Genomic DNA, 20,969 nt, shown 5'->3' with positions numbered 1-20,969 from the left:
TAATCCACCAAACAACTCAAAACAGGAGTCAATTCCAACAGGAGAATACACTGTTTACCATTGACGGAGCATTTTGGCAAATTTTTCTTGGGCGCTACCCACATAATCAGCTGTGCTGCTCATCCCACAAATGCATGATCCTTACAAGTTGGACATCATTGCGAAGGTAAATAAACAGGCTTTCCAACGATGTAAAATACAATGCCGATTAGCATTGTAACAACAGAGAAATAATCCATCAAACACAAGTTTCCGAACTTTGCTTTTCCAGTTTATATATATATATATATATATATATATATATATATATAAAATAATATAATATTTAAATTGAAATCTTGTGCATTGAGCAATGAGTAATGTAGATGGCCAGTATACAATCATCATCTATTTTTTATTGTAGGCCTACTAACAGCAGAAATTTGCTCTTTTGCAGCTCAGTGTGACAAAGTGAAAGTGAAAGTGATTCCACGATGTCGCACTAAAAAGTGACTAAATCAAACAAGTTTTTGCAGCAACAAGAATAACAGTAAATAACGTTGAAATGTGCAATATGATCTTACCTGTAGATACATCGCGACAGAAGAGGAGCAAAATGAGGAACTTCATCTTGTTCTGATTAGTAAGAGTGAGAGAGATAGAGATTCATCCCCTGCAGAGCCGCAGAGCCACTCGCAGACACACAGTTGTAGACGTACGCATGCGTCAGTTTAAACAACTGGCGGGTCAGCGAACGGTAATGTGTGTATGAGGAAGCATCGAGAAAGGAGACACGAGAGTGACGTCGTAAATTCGTGCGCCTGGTTTGATAGCTCAGGGCTTATGCCCTTTTCTATAGGAGCTCTTTACACTACATGTCAGCATTCACCCGTTCACAGACTGATGGAAGAGGCTGCTAAGGAGCCAACTTTGCCCATCAGGATCTGATCTAAATACTCATTCACTCATCGATGGCTCAGCCTTTTGGAGCAATTTGGGGTTAAGCAGTGGCGGCTGCTGGAAAGTTTTCTAGGTCGGGCTGTGCCACATCCAATCAATTTCAGCAAACATCCCGGTATGATTTAATGCAAAAAACGTGAAAGTATCGAAAACACATTACTACTTTGCAGTTAAATAATCAACAATTATTTGATTCCAACAGGAGCAGTAAAGAATGCTTAGAAAAATGCAACAGTATAACATGTACTCAGTGGTGGCAAGTAACTAAGTACATTTACTCAAGTACAATTTTGAGGTACTTGTACTTTATTTGAGTATTTCCATGTTCTGATACTTTCTACTTCTCCTCCACTACATCTCAGAGGGAACTATTGTACTTTTTACTCCACTACATTGATTTAATAACTTTAGTTACTTTACAGATTCAGATTATTAATACAAAATATAATCAACGAATACATTATGTATTATTATAGATTAAACTACGCAGCAGTATATAAAGTCATTAAAATGAGCTCCACCTTAACCAGCTGCAACATTAAAGTGATGAACACATTAATGCATCAATAAGTACAATCCAATAATATACATTATTCTGCATAATGTATACTTTTATGTTTGGTACTTTAAAGCTGAAGTAGGCGAGATTGGAGCAAATATGTTTTAAAAAGTTATTTTTATAAAACAGTCACTATATCATGACAGTAGTACATGAAACAGGTAACCTGAAAAAAATCATGTGCCTCTGTGTCCTCCGGTGCTCCTAACGGCATCTGCAAGATTTCACAGACCGGAGGAAAACAAGCAGTAAGAGCTGATCTGAGGTCTGCTGTCCAGCTGCCGTCTATGAGAGCCGGCTGTCAATCACTCGCGAACTCCGACCAAACGGTCAAACTAGGCAGCGTTGATCAATTATGAATCAATATTCTGTTACGTTAATGCCTATTTCTCTCCTCAAATGTTTTCAGAATCATCTGGTAGTGCACGGTTTAGCTGTAAAATGAGAAAGTTTGTTACGCCGCCGCCGCCATTGTGAAATCTGGTGAAGGAACGGCAACTTCTGGTCACATGACCGGAGCACAGCCAATAGGAACGCTCTCTCAATGAAATGACCTGTGATTGGTCAAAGTCTCCCGTCACGGGCTAGATCAGGGGTCTCAAACTCGCGGCCCGCGGGCCAATTGCGGCCCGCAAGACGATATTTTGTGGCCCCCACCTTGATATGAAAGTTTAATGTTAGTGCAGCCCGCAAATTTTTATTTTTTTTTTTTATATAAAGTTTTTTTTTTGGGGGCATTTTTTCATTTTTATTGACAGGACAGTGGATAGAGTCTTGGAAAGGGGGGAGAGAGAGAGTGGCTGCGGAAAGGGCCACAGGCCGGATTCGAACCCGGGCCGCCGCGGTCAGGACCAAGTCTTGTTACATGGGCGCCCGCTCTACCAACTGAGCTAACCAGGCGCCCTCGGCCCGCGAGTTTTATGTGAATGGCAGTTTGCCGTGGAAGGTCCCTTTGTTGCGCGAGCCCGAGCTGAACGAACCTACCAATCACAGCGGGGTATATGGCTCCCGGGGGCGGGCAATCGGCCGGGCTTGATGCAAGCAGAGAAACATTTCACAACAACTATGGTGGCGCCCGTGTAACATCGCATAAGCTAGATTAAAGCTTGATTTATACTTCTGCGTTGAATCGACGCCGTAGCCTGACGTGCACCTCTCCAGAAATGTAACTACACGTCGCGGCGACGCAGACCGCAACAGCTGTGATTGGTCCAGTCTCTCAGCGATGCTTAGCGGCCAGGACCCCGGACAACCACAGAAAGTTCTACTTCTCTCTGCCTCGATCTTTTCAATGTTTGTTCACACAAATCCACTCAGATATATTTTCTCTTTTCGGCGTTCCAGTAATATCAGTAAAAGTTCTGTGGTTCAACAGTTATTAGCTCCAACTCCGCTCAGTTTCTGTTTGTAGTACAAGAAGAAGAAGGAAACTCATAGAGACGCCGCCGCCAACTAGCGGTTTGGTGGTGTAATTACAGAGCAACACAAACACAGCAGGCACAACTTTATTGCGGAGTGACACCAAGTGGAATGAATATATATCTTGTCACACAGCCCCAATCATGTCTTTTTCAAAGCCTGCAGTGAAGAGAAAGGTTGGTGACGAGCACAGACAATTTCAGGAAAAGTGGGAGACGCAATAGAGGCCATGTTCAGAAGAACCGTTCATGTTCTTCAATGTTCCATTCATGTTCAGGACAGTTCATGTTCAGAAGAACCGTTCATGTTCAGAAGAACCCATTCAAGTTAAAGAACTGTTAATAATGACGTTTGAGAAGATTGTTTTTTTTTTAACAAAGCTTTTTTTGTGGAATACCTGATGCGGCCCAGCCTCACCCAGACTCTGCCTCCAGCGGCCCCCAGGTAAATTGAGTTTGAGACCACTGGGCTAGATGCTCTAAAGCCTGACGAGCTTGGGGTGATAAAATATTCTCCCCTCTCGTATTAGATTTGAGGACGCTGATTGGCTAAATTTAATGTCAATCGCTCAGAGCTTGAATCAGCTACTGGCTAAGCTGCTACACAGACCCGCCTGCTGTGGGCGATTTCTCCATCGCCCCAGAGCTGAACTACAGACAGACAGACAGGCAGAGGGGAGTCAGACAGACAGAGGGGAGTCAGACAGGCAGAGGGGAGTCAGACAGGCAGAGGGGAGTCAGACAGGCAGAGGGGAGTCAGGGGACGTGCAGGAAAACCATGTTTTGCACAGATGATTTTCTATCATATTTTACACACATTACTGGATGCATTCCATATTTTAAACACACAAATATTGACAATTTTTATAATTTATTATTATTATTATTAGTAGTAGTAGTAATGTTTTTTTTGTGTGTGGCTGTCTGGCTCAGGGGGGGGCGGAGCCCTAGCGCCCTCTATTGGCCGGCCGCCACTGGGGTTAAGTGTCTTGCTCAAGGACACATCGACATGTGACCGGAGCAGCCGGGGATTGAACCACAGTATGTACCTCAAAACTGTACTAAGCTACTTAAGTAAATGTAATAAATTGCTTTCCACCTTTCTACAACAAAACCTGAATGGTGTAGTTTTTTTATTCATAGTCTGTGAGGAGAGATCTAGATAGATTACAGTAGGGCTGCAACTAACAATTATTTTCATTGTCGATTATTTTCTCGATTAGTTGTTTGGTCTATAAAATGTCAGAAATTTGTGAAAAATGTCGATCAGTGTTTCCCAAAGCCCAAGATGACGTCCTCAGATGTCTTGTTTTGTCTACAACAAAGATATTCGGTTTATTGTCATAGAGGAGGAAAGAAACCAGAAAATATTCACATTTAAGAAGCTGCAATCAGAGAATTTAGACCTTTTTCATTCTTACAAAAATGACTCAAACCGATTAATCAATTATAGTTGACAACTAATCACTTAATCGTTGCAGCTCTAAGGTAGATTTCTTTTTATTCTCATGTCACACCTCAAAGTTCTGCTCTTCTGTCACATTGTAGTTGTTCTTTTTTAGTAATCACTTTAACAGACCAGCAGAGGGCAATGTTGTTCTTTACTTCCTCTCTCCAAATTTCCATTATATCAATTCAAATTAGGACTATATTTAAAATCTTGGATTACATCCATTTTTTTAATTTATTTTTTCATCCACTTTTGCAGACTGCAGCAAGAAACGTCTCGACTCACTAAACTGTAATCAGTACTATTTAGTTGCATCACTTACAAACTTTGTCTATGGATTTCTCAAACATTAGGGTCACATAGTCCCACTGCATATGGATTGTCTCCAGTAAACCACATGGAAAAAGTAAAGTTGCTGATTTAATACTGAATCGAGTACAACATGCTGAATGTGGTGGAAAAAGTATTCACATCTTTTAGTTCAGTAAAAGTAGAAATACAACAAATGGAATGACATAAAATTCCTGTTTTCCAATCTACCAATGGATTCCTTAGGGTTTCTAGTTTCCTATGATACCAGTATCTCCACTCTCGCTTTAAAACTGAGCCTGCTACAACCTCCAAAAGAAGGGGCTGCATCCCAAAGCTCTTAATTGCATCCCCGTTTCCCTCACTTGCGTCTTTGTCCCTCCCACCAGGGAAGCATGGAGACACGCAAGGGGTGCATCCCAAAGCTCTTATTTTTAATTTCCTCGCTCCTCGATCCTCGCTTGAACTGGAAGTTGTTCTGGTGCGCCATCTTGAAGACCGTCCCAAAGCTCTTATTTGTGCACGGAGGAGTGAGGAACGAGGAGGGATCTCTGAGGAGCGATGAGCGAAGATACACGAGAGCAGCCTACAAGGAGGTCTTTTACCGACCGACACGCCCCCTTATTGGATATCAGTTACTGATTGGACGCTGCTGCTGATAGACACGCCTCCTTATTGGATATCAGTTACTGATTGGACGCTGCTGCCCACCAGACTGATCTGATAACTTTACCTCTCAACATCACTGGAGTTTAATACCGGAGTGAAGACAGATCACAGATTAAATGTTTTATATTTTAGTTGTCTTCTGATTCACCATCTAGTTCAAATCTGTGTTAACTGTAGGTGTTCTAGCAGCAGAAGGACCTGCAGTATCTCTGCTTCACACAACGCCAGTGAAGCAGTCTGTTACTGAAAGAGCTTTATAAGATCTGACAAACAGACTTAAAATAACTTTCATGTATTAGAATGATTTTTCTTCTCATGATCCATTATTTCCCCCGTAAACTTTTATTATTGATACTATTAAAGTCAGAGAGAGAAGAAGAGTCTGTCTGTCAGCAACAAACCCCCTTTACATTATTATCCTCATTTCCATTCAGTCACATGAGGCTGATAATTCCTGAACATCAGATTTGATATGAGTTACATCATTTACATTTTCCCTCAAACATTCAGCCTAATAAATAATGTCCAGTGTTCAAAAGACACCATAGTCATATTCTGGGTTATTAAATAATGAACTCACAATCAGAGTATCAATAACTACAGACACTAATAATTAATAAATAATATAAAGACATTGACACAGTAGAAATACAGACAGCAGTTTGCACTTGTCTTTATTAGCATCAGATCAGTTCAGACATCAACAGCTGTTAAAGCCGACTGACAGCTGATCCAGCTTTGATCAGCTGCTGCGGTCATCAGAAACGGATGTCGCTTCAGAGGAAACGACGTCTCATAAAACAAATTTTCTTGTTTCCTGTGTCTCCGCATGGTGTCCTTGCTTCCTTGATGAGACGCAAGTGAGGGAAGCAGGGATGCAATTAAGAGCTTTGGGATGCAGCCTGAGACATCAGAAAGTATCCAAGGTGGTTTTGCTGGTAATGGTACTGTTGGAGTAATGTTTAATTTATCTATTTCAAATTCTTTTGTTTTCTGGATCACTGTCCATCCAAAGCTTTTTGTTTCCTTCTTTTCCTTTTCCCAACAAGGCTTTAAAGTGTCTTGAGTTGGATGATCTTGATTACGGCCCTGTAAATTAACCCAGTAATTAAGTGATAGCTGTATCCTTCTCATTTCTAATGGCATTTCTCCCATCTCTATCTGTAATGCTGCTCTTGGAGTCGTTCTAAATGCACCTGTACATAGTCTCAGAGCCTGATATTGTATGGTATCCAATGTTTTTAAAGATGTGTTTGCTACAGATCCATTTATACATTTTACTCCATCAGTTATTTACAACTATAGTTAGCTTTCAGATTAAGATTTTACATACAAAAAAAAAAAAAAAAAACATACATTGAAAGCTTTTACTTCATTTGGAGTACTTTGTATTGCTACTTTTACTTAAGAATTAAGGTCTCCCTTGTAAAATAGATTTGTGTCAAGGTATTAGTTTAAAGGGGTACAAAGTGGCTCACCCACGGCTGCTCCTTAAAATCCTCCTGCTGCATAGCAAGCTGATCCAGGAGGGAAGTCCACTCAATAGCATGAGCAAAAACTAGTCTTTCCACAGTCAACTCAAACTCACAAACTTTTAAAGAAAAAATGTGCAACTCTGCTGGCTCCATTTTGGTCAGTTCATTCTGTCAAGGTATTAGTTTAAAGGGTGGACCCAAATGCAGAGTGACCAGGCAGACAGATACATTTAACAAAAAGCAAGCTTTAATTGTAAAACTGGCAGAAAAAAACAAATCTTACATGAAAACCAAAAAACAGAGGGCAGGCTGAGAAAAACAAAGTACAAAGGAAAAAACCCCAAAAACTAAACTGAGAACAAAAACTAAATTATAAACCAGAAGACACGAGGAACACGAGGATCACAGGCAGGATGGCAGAGATAACACCGGAGACAACACAGACTAGGCAGGAGCGACACGAACTGACAACAACAGAGGGCTTAAATACAAGAGGGCGATTAGACACGTGGTACAAATCAGGGCGGGGCAGACAATCAAAAAGGGCGGGAAAACAAACAAAGGTAGGAAGTAAAACCAGACAAGACACAGGAAGAGTGAATTTCAAAATAAAACAGGAAACACTGGAATGCATGAATATAAAAGAGCCCAAATCCAAAACAAACCAAAATCCCAATAACAGAACTAATAAACCAAAAGGAGGAGATGTGATGGAATAATTGATATACAAGTTATCTTTGGAAGGAAGAGGTCCGGAGCTGATGATGTCTTACAAAAGAAGGTTTATTGAAGCTTGATCAAGGAGAATTGTCAGGTCTCCACAATAGATGCTCTCTGCGTGAAGGCCTCACAATTCTCCTTGATCAAGCTTCAATAAACCTTCTTTTGTAAGACATCATCAGCTCCGGACCTCTTCCTTCCAAAGATAACTTGTATATCAATTATTCCATCACAATTTGGCGTCACGAACAGGATTTCAACATAACAACAGAAGTGGTAAGTGCAAATTATCTGCTTTTGCCTTACCATGTCTGTGTTTGACGAGATCTAAAAGAATCTGAAATTTTAAAAAATTTAGCTATAGAGTAACACTCCAGCTCAAGGGAGTATAGTAATAATTCGGCTGAGTAATTTCTGAAATTTGAAATAGAAAATGTAATGGATAAAAGTGGAAATTGAAGTTAACCAGTTCATGGTAAAGAGGTAATATTAAAAAGGGTAATATTACACTTCCAGAAGGGTGGGTGGTGTTCAAGATAAAGTCTGTGTGTTTTAGGTCAATTGAGACTACCACAGTACCACCAACAGGGGTGGTTGAGTTTCCGGGTTAGCTTCGGGCTAGACCCGACCAGGGGGGACTCCCATGAGCTCTGGTCCAAGAGGGAAAGACGTTTCCGGGGAGTTTGAAATAGAACTGCCTCGGCCAGATCAAGATTGACGACTATCCCAACTCTGTATCCAGAGGGAAACTAGAGGTTCTGGGGGAGACCCCAGGGGCCGAGGGATATCCGTTTTATTGTTTGTGTACACGAGGCGTCGGGCTTTCGGGGCTCCGTCTTGAAAAAAAAATTGAAGCCTCACCCTGCTGGAAGGGGAAGGAAAAAAGAAAAAAGAGGAGAAGCTGTTGATGCAGAGAGGTGTTATTGATGTGCATGCGCCCGTTTTGTGTGTCTACGTTTTGTGTGTCTATGCTGTTGAACTGTGATTGCTGCTTGTTTACTGATGTGCTGGTGCTTTGCGCGCTTACGCTGCTGAATTTTGCTGTATAACTGTGTGAAATTAAGTGCTGAATAAAATGGGTGCCCAAAAGTCCAAAGCAGCAGAGAAACCAGAGAAATTTACACATGTGACCGTTCCCGAAACAGCCAAAGTTAAAAGATTTTATCAGTCAAAGAACCGACAGGGTAAAAGAGAAGAGTCAACCTGTCATTGATAAACACCATGCAAACACCAAATCCCACATAACCTCAGAAAATGCAACCACACATTTTGAGACGATGTATATGCCCTCTGATCCCGCTGGAATAGTGGGCAGACAGGCCGGATGGAAATATGTAGTTCCGTTCACAGTATTGATGTGTGATTGGACGGATGGTGAATTGCCGCATGGAGGCTCACTTGCCACAGTCCACAACAGGTGGCTGTGCTCGTGAGTCCATCTGCAGATGCTTTAGTTATTAATGTATGCCTTTTTTATTAAATTCACTGAAAGACAAGTTGTTACGTTGGTTTGTGTCTTGTTTTAACCGAAACTGCCACCACAATTTTGCGTTGTCGGCAGGATCACTCGTGTGAGCGGGACCGCTGGAACTCTGTGCGAGGGTAAAGACTGTGCACTTCTGGAGTCCGGGACTCTAGCCTCAACCTCCCCATAAAAAGGGTGTTGAGGTGGGGGCCTGACGCCAAGGAGGACCAAGTCTCGCTCACCGCTGTGATACAAAGAACCAGGTGGCAAAGAAAAAAAAAAAAAAATAAACAACTCTGTCTTTCTGGTAAGTAAGAATTCATTGATAAAAAGGCATACATTAAAAGATTTCATTCATACGGCGTCTGTACAGGGGGATACAGTATCTGTACAGGGGGATAAAGTGCTGTTGGGGAATGAAGAGAGGGATTCTCCCACTTCGAGGGTGGTTGTGACAGACGTGTCAACAGGGCAGGTGTTAGACGACCGCTGTAGAATCCAGGGCTAGCACAATACGGTACCAAGGAGTTCAGGGAACTCAGAGGGATAACATCAATACACTGTAATCACACATAGTGTAATAATTATAATAATATTGCTATCTTTTTTCTTTTGATCCAGTGGACTGATCACCCACTGGAAGAAAAAGAAAAAAGAGGGGGTGAAAGGGTAACTAGAAGTAAGACCTTACTGGAGTTAAAGCATAACCACCTGTAGGAGTTGAAGTATATAAAGGTACAACCACCTGTAGAAATCTCTAAGCAAAAAATCTTGATAAAAAATTATTTCATGGAGACATTGGAAATCCAGACTGGGATTTTGCATGTATGAGAAAGTGTGCACTTTGACGGAAGAAAGTCACCGCTCTTCAAATCTGTAGTGAGAGAGTGAGTGAGAATGGCTGTGAATGGGGTTCAGATGAATTAAGAAGAAAAATGGTGGATGAATGCGTACCATTTATTGCAACATGTCACAGGACATTGTTAAAGATCACATTGCAGACCAAAGCGGCTGAGATAGTGAGAATCAGACAAAGGCGATGATTAATGATAGGATTAAACGCCAAGGTAAAACTCCGTCCCCTCAGTGTTTGTTGAGTGTGTTGACTGAAGCTAAAATCCCACTTTTAGAGCAATTGAATTGAACTGAACAAATTCACTGTTTCACTTTACCCCAAGATAACGATAAAGCAAAAGCTTCAGAGGCAGAGTTAGGAAAAATGCAGACACAAGAGTTGATGTTTTTGATCACTGCTGCAGTTGAAAGGGAGAGACGGAGAGGAGCAGACGTGGCTGCCCTGCAAGGAGGCAGCAGAGCAACTGGCTCAGAATTCATTGATGATCCACCAGAGGGGCGGGGTCAAGAAACACACAGAGACACTGACACAAACACACACACCTACAGGGTGCAGGTTTTGTGTCCAGAGTAAGGGGGAGAGGCTGAAGGAATTCAGCTAACTCATTTATTAATTTTGGTATGCCAATAGATTATTAGGCGAAGGTGAATTATAACATTATCATGAGGTGTTCAAATATAATTGTGTAAAATGTATTTTTGGTGAAGAAACTTGAATAAATCTAGTTGTTTGAAGGAGATGTGTTCACAGCGATATTAAATAGATAATAGAGAGGGCTGGTTAACAGTAGCTCTGAGCAGCTTATAATACATACTTAAAAATACGAAAGCCAGGATTCTGTAGAAAGCAATCAGTGATAGATATTGTTGCAAGACATTGCAAGAAAGTTTTGACGAATTTTAAATGTTTTCTGTCAGTTTGAAAAAGTGCGTTTATAATGATCAATGGTTAAAATGACTGTTTCTGTCAATAGTCTGGTGGCTTTGAGGAGAGCATAGTAATTGTATGTTTTGTATATTTATAAATTATAACAATTGTGCAACTCCCTGTCGATTTTATTTAGTTTTTACCTTAACCTGATGTCAAGTCATAGGCCTATTTAATAATATATGTAGCTAAGGGTTGATTTATATAACCTTAACTTGATATAGGCTACAACAAGTTTTTACAACAATTTGCAAATTGGCTAGATTTGTCACAAGATCCCACGTTAGCAATTGAAGTAAATGGTAACAGTTGAAGTTTTGAACCAACCACACATTATATCACCACTATGGGTGTTTCCGGTGTTCCTATGGCAGAATCACTATCAACAAAATCTAAAACAACACATATTAGTCCCAGACACCAATTCCATCTTAGCCTCATTACCGGCAAAACTCAACGTACTACACAGTCATTGATCTATGTTCAGCTTTCTTTTCCATTCCACTGCATCCAGACAGCCAGTATCTGTTTGCGTTTACTTTTAAAGGTCGACAGCTGACCTGGCGAAGGCTAGTCCAGGGATATTCCCAGTCCCCGAGCGTGTGCGCGGCAGCGGTAAAACGTGATCTGGACGATCTCGATCTGCCAGGAGGATCAAGCCTTCTTCAATATGCAGACGACCTCTTGGTGGCGTCCCCAACATTAGACGCGTGTCGCTCTGACTCCATTTTGCTGCTCAAAAGACTGGCGGAGTGTGGCCACAGGGCATCACTCACCAAACTGCAATTCTGCCTGCCTGAGGTCACGTATCTGGGTCATGTGTTGAAGAACGGCTAGCGGCTGTTGTCGCCAGAAAGAGTGAGACTGTTGATGGATATGCATCCCCCGAGGACTAAGAAAGAAATGCATTTGTTCCTGGGGATGGCTAATTATTGCAGGAACTGGATTTTTGAGTATGCAGCTTTGGACTCTGTGTTGCGAGCCGTTACATTGCAAACGGCTCCATCTATTGTGGAATGGACTGAAGTTATGTTAAAAGCTTTCCAAGACCTGAAACATGCGTTGTTACAGGCCCCAGCACTGGGCCTGCCGGACTACAACTTGCTGTTCCATCTACACGTGCACGAAAAGGAGGGTTTTGCTACAGGTATCCTGGTACAGAAACATGGTTCGCATTACCGTCCTGTTGCGTACTATTCGGCTCGATTGGGACCCGTGGTGTTGGGCATGCCAGGTTGTTTGAGAACTGTGGCCTCAGTTCCGATGATGATTGAAAAATCAGCCCCCATAGTACTGGCTCATGACTGTGTAGTCCACGTTCCGCATGCCGTTTTACACATTTTGAACACCACATCAACACAACACATGACAGCAGCATGTCGCTCAGGTTATGAGGCTATCATTCTGTCCAGTCCACATATTACGGTGAAACGCTCCGCACCGCTAAATCCAGCCACTCTCCTCCCATTGATTGAGACCGTCAAGGATCATGATTGCGATTACATGATTGCAACATGTTCCTCTCCAAGGCCAGACCTCCAGCAGACACCAATCCCAAATTCAGATATAATTTTCTACACTGAGGGCTCTGTTAGCAGATCATCTGAGGTTAAATGGTTGGTTGGCTAGGCCATACTTAAATATTGATTTACTGAAATATAATGATTATATAATGAAACAACAGAATTTGTTAATATTATGTTTAGCTTGAGTTTCTATCCGTTAATTGTAAAGCCAAGTAGAATAACGAGGGATAGTTTAACATTGATTGATAATATTTTCATTAATGTAATTGTTTGGGAAGTGGAAGTGGACTGTTAGTGACTGATGTGAGTGATAGTTTGCCTGTTTTTACAGTGTTGGAGATTAACAATAAATCAAGATTAAGAACAAAGAAACAGAACAATTTGATTAGAATAAAATCACCGGAGGCAAATATAGGTTTTAAGACAGAACTCTTGAATTATGACTGGCAAGAAGTTTATGTTGATGATATTAATGAATCATAAAGCTTGTAGAAAGAAAAATAGGCTTTACAGGGAATTTATTAAATATCGAACAAAGGAAAAGGAGTACAAAAATATAAAAATAGACTGACATGAATTATGAGATTACAAAAAAAGATTATTATGATCAAATGTTGCAGAAACATAAAAATAATATTAAAGCTACTTTGAGTGTAAAGACATTTTCATTTAAGAGGGTTGTGTGTTTTTGAAACAGGTTAACTGAGAACCGATGTAAAATACAGATGTGTCTCAGTTTTGGGAGTCAAATTATGGAACAGGCTTAGTGATGAGTTGAAATTTTGTAGCTCTCTGTTGAGCTTCAAAAAAGCCTTAAAATGTGAAATAAGTAAGGATTACGATTAGAGTAAATTTTATTTTTTCTTTCCTTTGTAATGCTGATATTCTGGGTTATTTTATGGATTGTATAGGATAGGAAAAAATAAGCCTTGGGGCCATTGGTCATTGATTATATGAACGTTGTTGTGTGAAAGGGATACAGTGTTGGTTTATATTCACACAGATTGTAAAGTTTTGTTCTTTTTGATGTATGACCGAAATAAAACTATTCATTCATTCATAGTGAATGACTGAGAAGTGATTAATAAAAACATATTGATATCTGTAAGAAACATGGTTTCTGAGCCACTTAAACACAAACATTACCATAAAGGCCATATCTGTCCTAGTTCTCTCCTACATGTGTTGGCCCATGTAGTACATGGGCCTGCACATGTAGGAAAAGGAGGGAGGAATGAGGTAATTTGTTCACAATGTTTTGAGCCAGGCATCACACAGGTCTCACAAACACTAGTAAACGGATGCATGACATGCCAACAAACTAGGAGAAAGAACAGTTCGATAAAACATGACCATCTACCGCCACCATCGGGCCCTTTTGTAAATATACAGATCGATTTTGTACATATGCCAAATTCACAAAGTTTCAAATACTTGTTGGTGATCACCGATCAGTTCTCAAAGTGGACTGAGGCGTTCGCAACAAAGAAAGAGAACGCAAGAACAGTTATGAAGTGTCTCCTAAAAGATGTCATCCCAAGATTTGGGGTGCCAAGGGGAATAAATAGTGATCGGGGTCCATGTTTTGTGTCAAAAGTAACACAGGGTCTCGCAGCAGTATTAGGGTTCACATGGCAGTTACATGTTCCCTACCATGCACAGAGCTCAGGGCAAGTTGAGAGAATGAACTCCACAATCAAGGAGAGTTTGACCAAAACAATGATGAAAACAGGTCTGAAGTGGCCTGACAAATTGGGTTGTACTCCATCTGCAGTACACAAAGTGCTACGACAGGGCTAAGCCCACACGAGGTCCTCATAGGAAGAGCAATGTCAACAGGGTCAAGTCCCCCGTTGACACCACATTAAACTTTGCTTCTTTGGACTGAGGAATCCCTGGTTGATTATGTTAAAGCACTAACCAAAGTTTTGAAAAGGTATCACTTACAGGTGGCAGAACGGCTCCCAGAACCCTCGGTGGAGCCAATTCACCCGTTTCAAAGTTGGTGATCAAAATACTAATTAAGTCCTTGGACAAGGTGTGCTCTCTGTTTGTCTCCCAGGTGAAAGGCCCATAATAGGTGCTGTTGGTGACCAAAACAGTGTTGAAGGTCGAGGGCAAAGCAGAATGGGTTCATGCTACAAGGTGCAGAGCAGCACCTCGTGCTACGGGAGAGGGCACGCAGGGACGTGGCAAGTGACAGGATGGTCACTCCTTCTCCTCGCACTGCTGAGTGGGTTCGGTCAGGGGACCGAGCAACCTGATTCAAGGAAATCGGAGCATGAGGGCTCTCATGTTCCAGGTGCCGAGCTGAGCCTTGAGCTCGGTAGAACAACGAGCAACCCAGTGCTTGCAACCATGAAAAGAGCCAGAGCAACAGCTCAAGCTCCACCCAGTTTGTTACGACTGGGACGTGAGCTATCAAGATGTCAAAGGTCACGTAGAGGGATGTGACAACACTGTCCGGATTGAAGAGATGCAAGAATATAACTATCTCCTCCCACCAACAACATATTTTGAATCTATTTATACCATACGTGCAAAACTAAATGAAGGAAAAACGCCACTTAAAGACCAGAGACCACTCAAACATGGCCATTCTTCTTCTCCTTCTCCTCTTCACATGTTTAGGGGCAATAATCAGAGCTCTTGTCCAGAAAACTGCTAGCATCGTGTTACAGGCTCCCCAGGTCCGTGTAAGTGTGGGAGGCCTAGCACTCCATCAGGTAGAGACCGGGTCTTTTGGTAATGCCGAGTTTCAAGATTGGGTCCAGAGGTTAGGGTTAGTAGACCTTAGTCTGGAGGAGGAGGAGGAAGAAGAGGAGGGAGAAGAGGAGAGGGAAACATGTGATATGTAATCCCACATTTCTCCAGATGTGATCATTTTTTATTTTTCATGTTTGTATTTGATTAAGGTTTGATTTTGCCAGCAAGGAAACATCCATATCACTGTGCATCGTATGTCTTGAGACCTCTCGCCAGTGATGGCTCTGTGGTGCGCAAAGCACCTGAGTTGAAGAAGAAGACTTAATCAGTTATAGATAATCATTTTGAAGATGTGTATTACTCTAATATAATCAACATTATTCATTATTGATCCCTATGATTCTGTGGGTTAAAATCAAAGCAATATTACATGTAATCACACACACATACTTATATTTCATTACATACACATCACATTAAGCCACACACCTCAGTACACACACTCACATTTTCAATAAAGATACTGCATACACATTACACTCATCACATGGATGACAGAAAACACGGAGAACGAGTTGAATCGGTTACTCTCTCAAGGTTTAATTGTTTAAGGTTTTTCAATTTTAGTTGGTGAATTTGATAAAAATCAATGTATCTTGATATTAAAGGCTGTAGGGATTAATAGTAAAAGTGTATTCTCTGTAAAATGAACTGATATTCTGCATGATTGATTTAGGTGAAATTGCATCCTGCTTCCGGGTACCTCTGTGGGTAAGGATACCTCTATCTCAAAAGAAAAAAGAGAAACAATGATTTATGATTTATGATTTATGATTTATGATTTGTGAATTACTTCTTTACTTAAATTTTGTGCCATGTATTTCTAATTCTATTATCTATCCTGTTTCCTTGTATAAGAAGGAAGATTGATTTTATATTAAGTTTAAAATGTAACGTGTGATGTCATTTAATCAAGTGTGCTTGGTTATATTTGAAACATAATCAGGTAAATCACCCTGGCTCACCCTGAAGATGATCGGTTTGTACGGATGGGACAATATGGGTTTTCCCTCTTTTGTGATCTGAGGTTTTACCTTTGTCCGTTCCAGATAGTTTAGATAGCGCATCTGGTCTTTTTGCTCCATCTCCTGTGAAACCGAGGCAGAGTTTTTGGCCAGTTGTCAGTAGATGCATGTGACCTGCGACCTCTGTCAAAAGAGCTCTCTAGACCTTTATGGGGTTTGGGAGGTCTGCAGGAAATTTTCCTTAGGAGGCCTTAATTGGCTTGAAGACGGAACTCGTAGGTCATTGCTAGAGGTTAAGGGTGAGTTTTTAATAATCATGATATGTAACTGTTTTTGGATTTTGACTGTTTAAATTAGTCACTACTGCGTGGGGTGGATCAGCCCTGACTTCTCCCTGGTGCTCAATTGTTAAATTGATATGTCACACTGGGAGGGGTAATTAGTGTTGATCTGTCGATCAAAAAGGAGGGGTTGTGATGGAATTTTCCATCAATTCCTCTCTTATTGGTAGAAAGGTCAAAGTGTTTGTCAGAGTGTCCCTCTGTTGACATTCTTGGGTTGGAGTCCTGTCTAGAGGAGCCACCGTTATCTGTACAGCTGTGTCTGTAGTGGAGACCGTAGAGCCAGTCGCTAGGGCAACCAGGGTCAGAGATGCCAGAGGAACGGAGTAAGTCAAAACATGATAAGGGGTAAGACACTGAGCACCGGGGAGGAAGGGCAGAGTTGTGAGGCCTTCACGCAGAGAGCATCTATTGTGGAGGCCTGACAATTCTCCTTGATCAAGCTTCAATAAACCTTCTTTTGTAAGACATCATCAGCTCCGGACCTCTTCCTTCCAAAGATAACTTGTGTATCAATTATTCCATCACACCAGGAATATAAAAATAATAATAATAACAATAATAATAATGAATTAAAGCTGCAAGCAGCGATGAACGGGCCCTCGCACCTTCCCGCACGTCAGGGGTACTGACGAGACGCCGGTCGACACACCCGTACATTTCAGTGACCATCGGACACTGCACGCACAAGTTAGACGTTATTTCCTTGCCTCTTTGTTTTTTTGGAGCAAATGTGCTCAGAAAGGACAAAGGGGGGTGTGATGTGGGGGTTGAGAATGTGTATGTTTATATTTAAAACTAATTCAAGTTTATGTATTTGATCTTAATGTGTGTCAGATAATGCAGTGGGTTAGAAAAGATGGTTAGTTTGCATGCAAGACCTTGTCTATGTGAAGCATAAACTAAACACATCAGGTGTGGCAAAACTAGCTACCCAAATATCTCTAATCTTTTAACTTTAATCTCATAATATTACAACTTTTTTTCTCATATTATGACTTTTTAACCTAAACTTATGACTTTTTTCTCGTAATATTACGACTTTTTTCTCGTAAACGTATGACTTTATTCTAAAAATCTAAGATTTATTTGTTTCCTCATTGTGGCCCTAATACTCTGTCGTACTCTTGAGTCTTAACAGTTAAAAATAAACCTCAGTCAAGTTGATCCAAGCTGTCAGACCAGTTCAGACACATTTTTCACTGATGTGAACTCAGATTACAATCAAACTGTAGATGAGATCAGGTGGCAGCAGCAGCAGGGCGGTGACTAAAAGCTACGGTTTGCAGTTTGAAGCAGCCTTCACTAAATTTACAGGAAGTCACATGTTTTAAGAGAAATGAGACGTTGTTTCCTCTTAAGCGTCACGTTAATATTTTAGATTATAGCTTCTGTGTACTTCTGTGTACAGTGAACTGTGCAATTATTTGTGCAAAAGACATCAAGTAGTCCGACTCCAGCAGCCATGACCTATGAGCAGGTTCTGAAATTAACTTTTTTCATTGCCTGCCACTGTGGCAAACAAGTACCTTTTTTTTTTGTCTGCCACTCAGAAATGTTATCTGCCATTTTTGAAATCTCTGCGCCAAATGAAGGAACAAGGCAAAAGTGAGCATGGCTCAGATACCCCCGCTCACTGCTTGATCCCTACTAAAGTAACACCAAAGGTTTTGCCATTTTGGAAAAACTCAAAAAAGGTTTGGGCACCGTGGACTTCTAACCCCCAAAAGGCACAACTAGACCACACTGTCAACCATCATACCAAATTTGAAGTTCCTAAATTAAATAGTTTTGCTCCGGACACGAAAATGTGACAGGTGAACGTGCGGACGGACGGAAGGGCACGTGGAACGCTATATATCCCCAACTACTTACGGGGGTATAATAAGATCTTAGATCTGATGTCATTCAATGTTCAATATATTTTACACAAAAAACATTATATGCATGGTAAATTACAATATTCGAATTACACCGTGGCTTCCGGGGAGCCCTATTTTTCGGGGCAGGGAGGGTACTGTACACAGTACTGTACTGTACTTTGTTATTGTCATCTATAGGGGTTGTTTGCATAAAAACACACAATTCAAATGATTATGATTATTTAAATATTTGCTTTGATTAGAAAAATATTGGCAAGCTGTTGAGAGCTAGTGTTAGGATGTTAAACAGGTCATACTGTAATTCCCTCTCTATTATCTATTTTATATTGCTGTGAAAACATCTCCTTTAAACAACTGGATTTATTCAAGTTTCTCGCCAAAAACATAATTTTACGAGGTTACATTTGAACAAGACGATAACGTAATTTACCAATAGTCATTTTTCCTGAGCTTGAGTTTGAACGCCACATAATAATAACAACTGCCTAATGCCTAATGTGCCTAATGGCACCTCCATTAACATTACTAGATCTGTTATTTAACCAAGCAGGACTGTGCTGCCCACTGGCTGCTAACAGGTAACATTACTAACTCTCCTCCTGGCCAACAGGTTTGTTGTTCACAGTGTTGCATTATCAAGGAAAAAACAGGTGCGTCCCTCAGGCAGTCTCCGTTCCAAAACAAACAGCAACATGATACAATGTGCTTATGCGTCATTGTGCACGCGTTACTGTGGAAAGGCATCAATACAGAGGAATCAGTAGTCACGGAGGCTTGAGATACCAAGGAATCAGACAATAAGGAGTCTGTTCTCTATTCCGTCCCCTAACATTTTTTACTGTCTGCCAAAATGGCGGATGGCCTGCCAATTTTACCCGCCAACAATTTACCTGCATTTGGCGGGTGGCGGTTGCTAATTTCAGACCCTGCCTATAAGTATATGTGAATAATAAGTACAATATACAGCTGAGTGAAGGCAGGCAGATCAGAGGAGCAGAGTACAGCAGAGACTATGGTCCTGGAGACCAAATTATTAGGCTGGATGTTTCAGGGAAAATGTAAATGATATAACTCATATCAAACCCGACGTTCAGGAATTATCAGCCTCACATGTGACTGAATGGAAATGACGATAAATAATGTAAAACGTGTTTGTTGCTGACAGACAGACTCTCCGTCTCTCTCTGACTTTAATAGTATCATTAATAAAAGTTAAAGGGACTGTTTGTAACTTCTTACACGTGTAAATCATTGCGGGTCGGTGTCTCATGCGTGCTCACGTGTGGCTACGCTGTTCAGACAAGACTCCAACAGAAACTACACGGGAGCACCAAAACCACAAAGTTCTATATAGTGAAGCCCGTCTGTTAAACAGTGTTGGCTGCGGTCAGAGACCGTAGCTTTGGTCTCCAGGACCGGAGTCTCTGCTCCTTTGCTCCTCTGCCTGCTTTGCCTGCCCTCACTCACACACCGCGCTTGTTCTCACTCTTTCGCTCCACTCTCACATGTATGCGCGCACACTAAACACTGCAGAAGAGTTAGTTTAGCTCTGACAATATTTAGTGAATGTACAGTGGACGTTTGTGCAGAAATAACTGCTGCAGCTCCTCCAGACCAACAGAGGTTTTCCGTGTCTTGTGAAGTGACGGGGCTCCACAGAGAGAAAGGTTATCGTCTCCGACCAAAACTCTGAGATCCCCTGTTCCCTCCAGCCGCGGGCGGGAGGCTGAGGCAGGAAAAGCCAACACTAGAATCAGCATTGATGTATTTATTTTCAAATACATTATTATAAAATACGTAAATGTTTACAATAAACAAAACACCCAACCACATGACGATTACTTCAAAGAGTAGTTTTTATTTGCAGAACTGACAATTACAATAAAACACTCTGTTCTAGTGCTAATACTTTAGCAATGACATGCTGTTAAAATTCCGCGGGCACGTCTGGGGAACGCGCACGTCGGGGAACCTGCTGCCGTCCATTCCCGTGGAAGTCGGAAACTCAACGCAGGCTGATACTCTTATAAAACATGACAAATTTGGGGAAGATCGGACAATGTAAAGTCAAGTTACAACAGCATCCTGTGTCATGGCGAAACATCAAAATTCGCCGCGCCGCCACAAGAACGCCGTTTCACGAAAACACAAAAGCTTCCCAATTTAGTATCATGAAGGTGTTGAGATTCTGCTGCCCAACTTTGAGATGGATCGCTTGTATCCTCTAGGAGGAGTATCGCAAAGTTCCATACCTAAAAAGTGACAAAATGGCGTCTTTGCACATGACGTATGACATCACCGTTCGAGCGATCAAATATTTCTTCGCAATTTAGCATCACAGTAGTTTGAGGGTTATACCACCCAAATTTGACGCGGATCCGATAAACTCTCTAGGAGGAGTTCGTAAAAGTATGCATAAAATACATGAAAAACGCACATATTCCAATATGGCCGACTTCCCGGTGGGCGGAGCTAATGAAACCCGATGAGGAATATGTCTGAAATAATGAGCAGGATGTACCTACCAAATTTCATGAATATAGGATCAACTTTGACCAAACTATGGCCTTCCACGCGTTAGGGGGCGCTATAGAGCCGGCTAAACATGCTGAACCCAATAACTGTACATTTACATAAAGTTCACAGGTGTCCATCATTTTGCCAAGTTTCATGAGTTTTCGAGTACCTCAAGGTATGTTCA

The 20,969-nt window shown here is 41.3% G+C and overlaps 2 protein-coding genes and 2 long non-coding RNA genes across 9 annotated transcripts in view; 2 read left to right on the top strand and 2 right to left on the bottom strand.

The window, feature by feature from the left end:
* The window catches only part of LOC119502682 (major histocompatibility complex class I-related gene protein-like), a 334,522-nt gene that overhangs the window by 283,162 nt on the left and 30,391 nt on the right, over window positions 1–20,969 (bottom strand). For 2 of the 6 annotated variants that reach the window (XM_037793769.1, XM_037793771.1), the window contains exon 1: window positions 564–816. The exons of 3 other annotated variants lie outside the window; for them this stretch is intronic. In XM_037793769.1, the coding sequence (XP_037649697.1) occupies window positions 564–609 (46 nt within the window). In that variant the 5' untranslated portion in view covers window positions 610–816. Of the gene's footprint in view, window positions 1–563; window positions 817–20,969 lie in introns of those variants that run through there. One more of the 6 variants, XM_037793768.1, reaches the window with a different exon arrangement.
* The window catches only part of LOC119502696 (major histocompatibility complex class I-related gene protein-like), a 93,418-nt gene that overhangs the window by 55,435 nt on the left and 17,014 nt on the right, over window positions 1–20,969 (bottom strand). The window lies entirely within an intron of this gene.
* LOC119502716 lies at window positions 7,657–8,441 on the top strand. The gene is made up of 2 exons (XR_005210144.1): window positions 7,657–7,815; window positions 8,096–8,441. It is a non-coding gene; the product is annotated as an uncharacterized LOC119502716 (long non-coding RNA).
* Window positions 8,795–10,224, top strand: LOC119502707. The gene is made up of 2 exons (XR_005210135.1): window positions 8,795–9,942; window positions 10,035–10,224. It is a non-coding gene; the product is annotated as an uncharacterized LOC119502707 (long non-coding RNA).

This window comes from Sebastes umbrosus, chromosome 15, assembly GCF_015220745.1.
Source record: "Sebastes umbrosus isolate fSebUmb1 chromosome 15, fSebUmb1.pri, whole genome shotgun sequence".
NCBI lineage: Eukaryota > Metazoa > Chordata > Actinopteri > Perciformes > Sebastidae > Sebastes > Sebastes umbrosus.
This window is presented reverse-complemented; position numbering and strand designations above follow the sequence as displayed.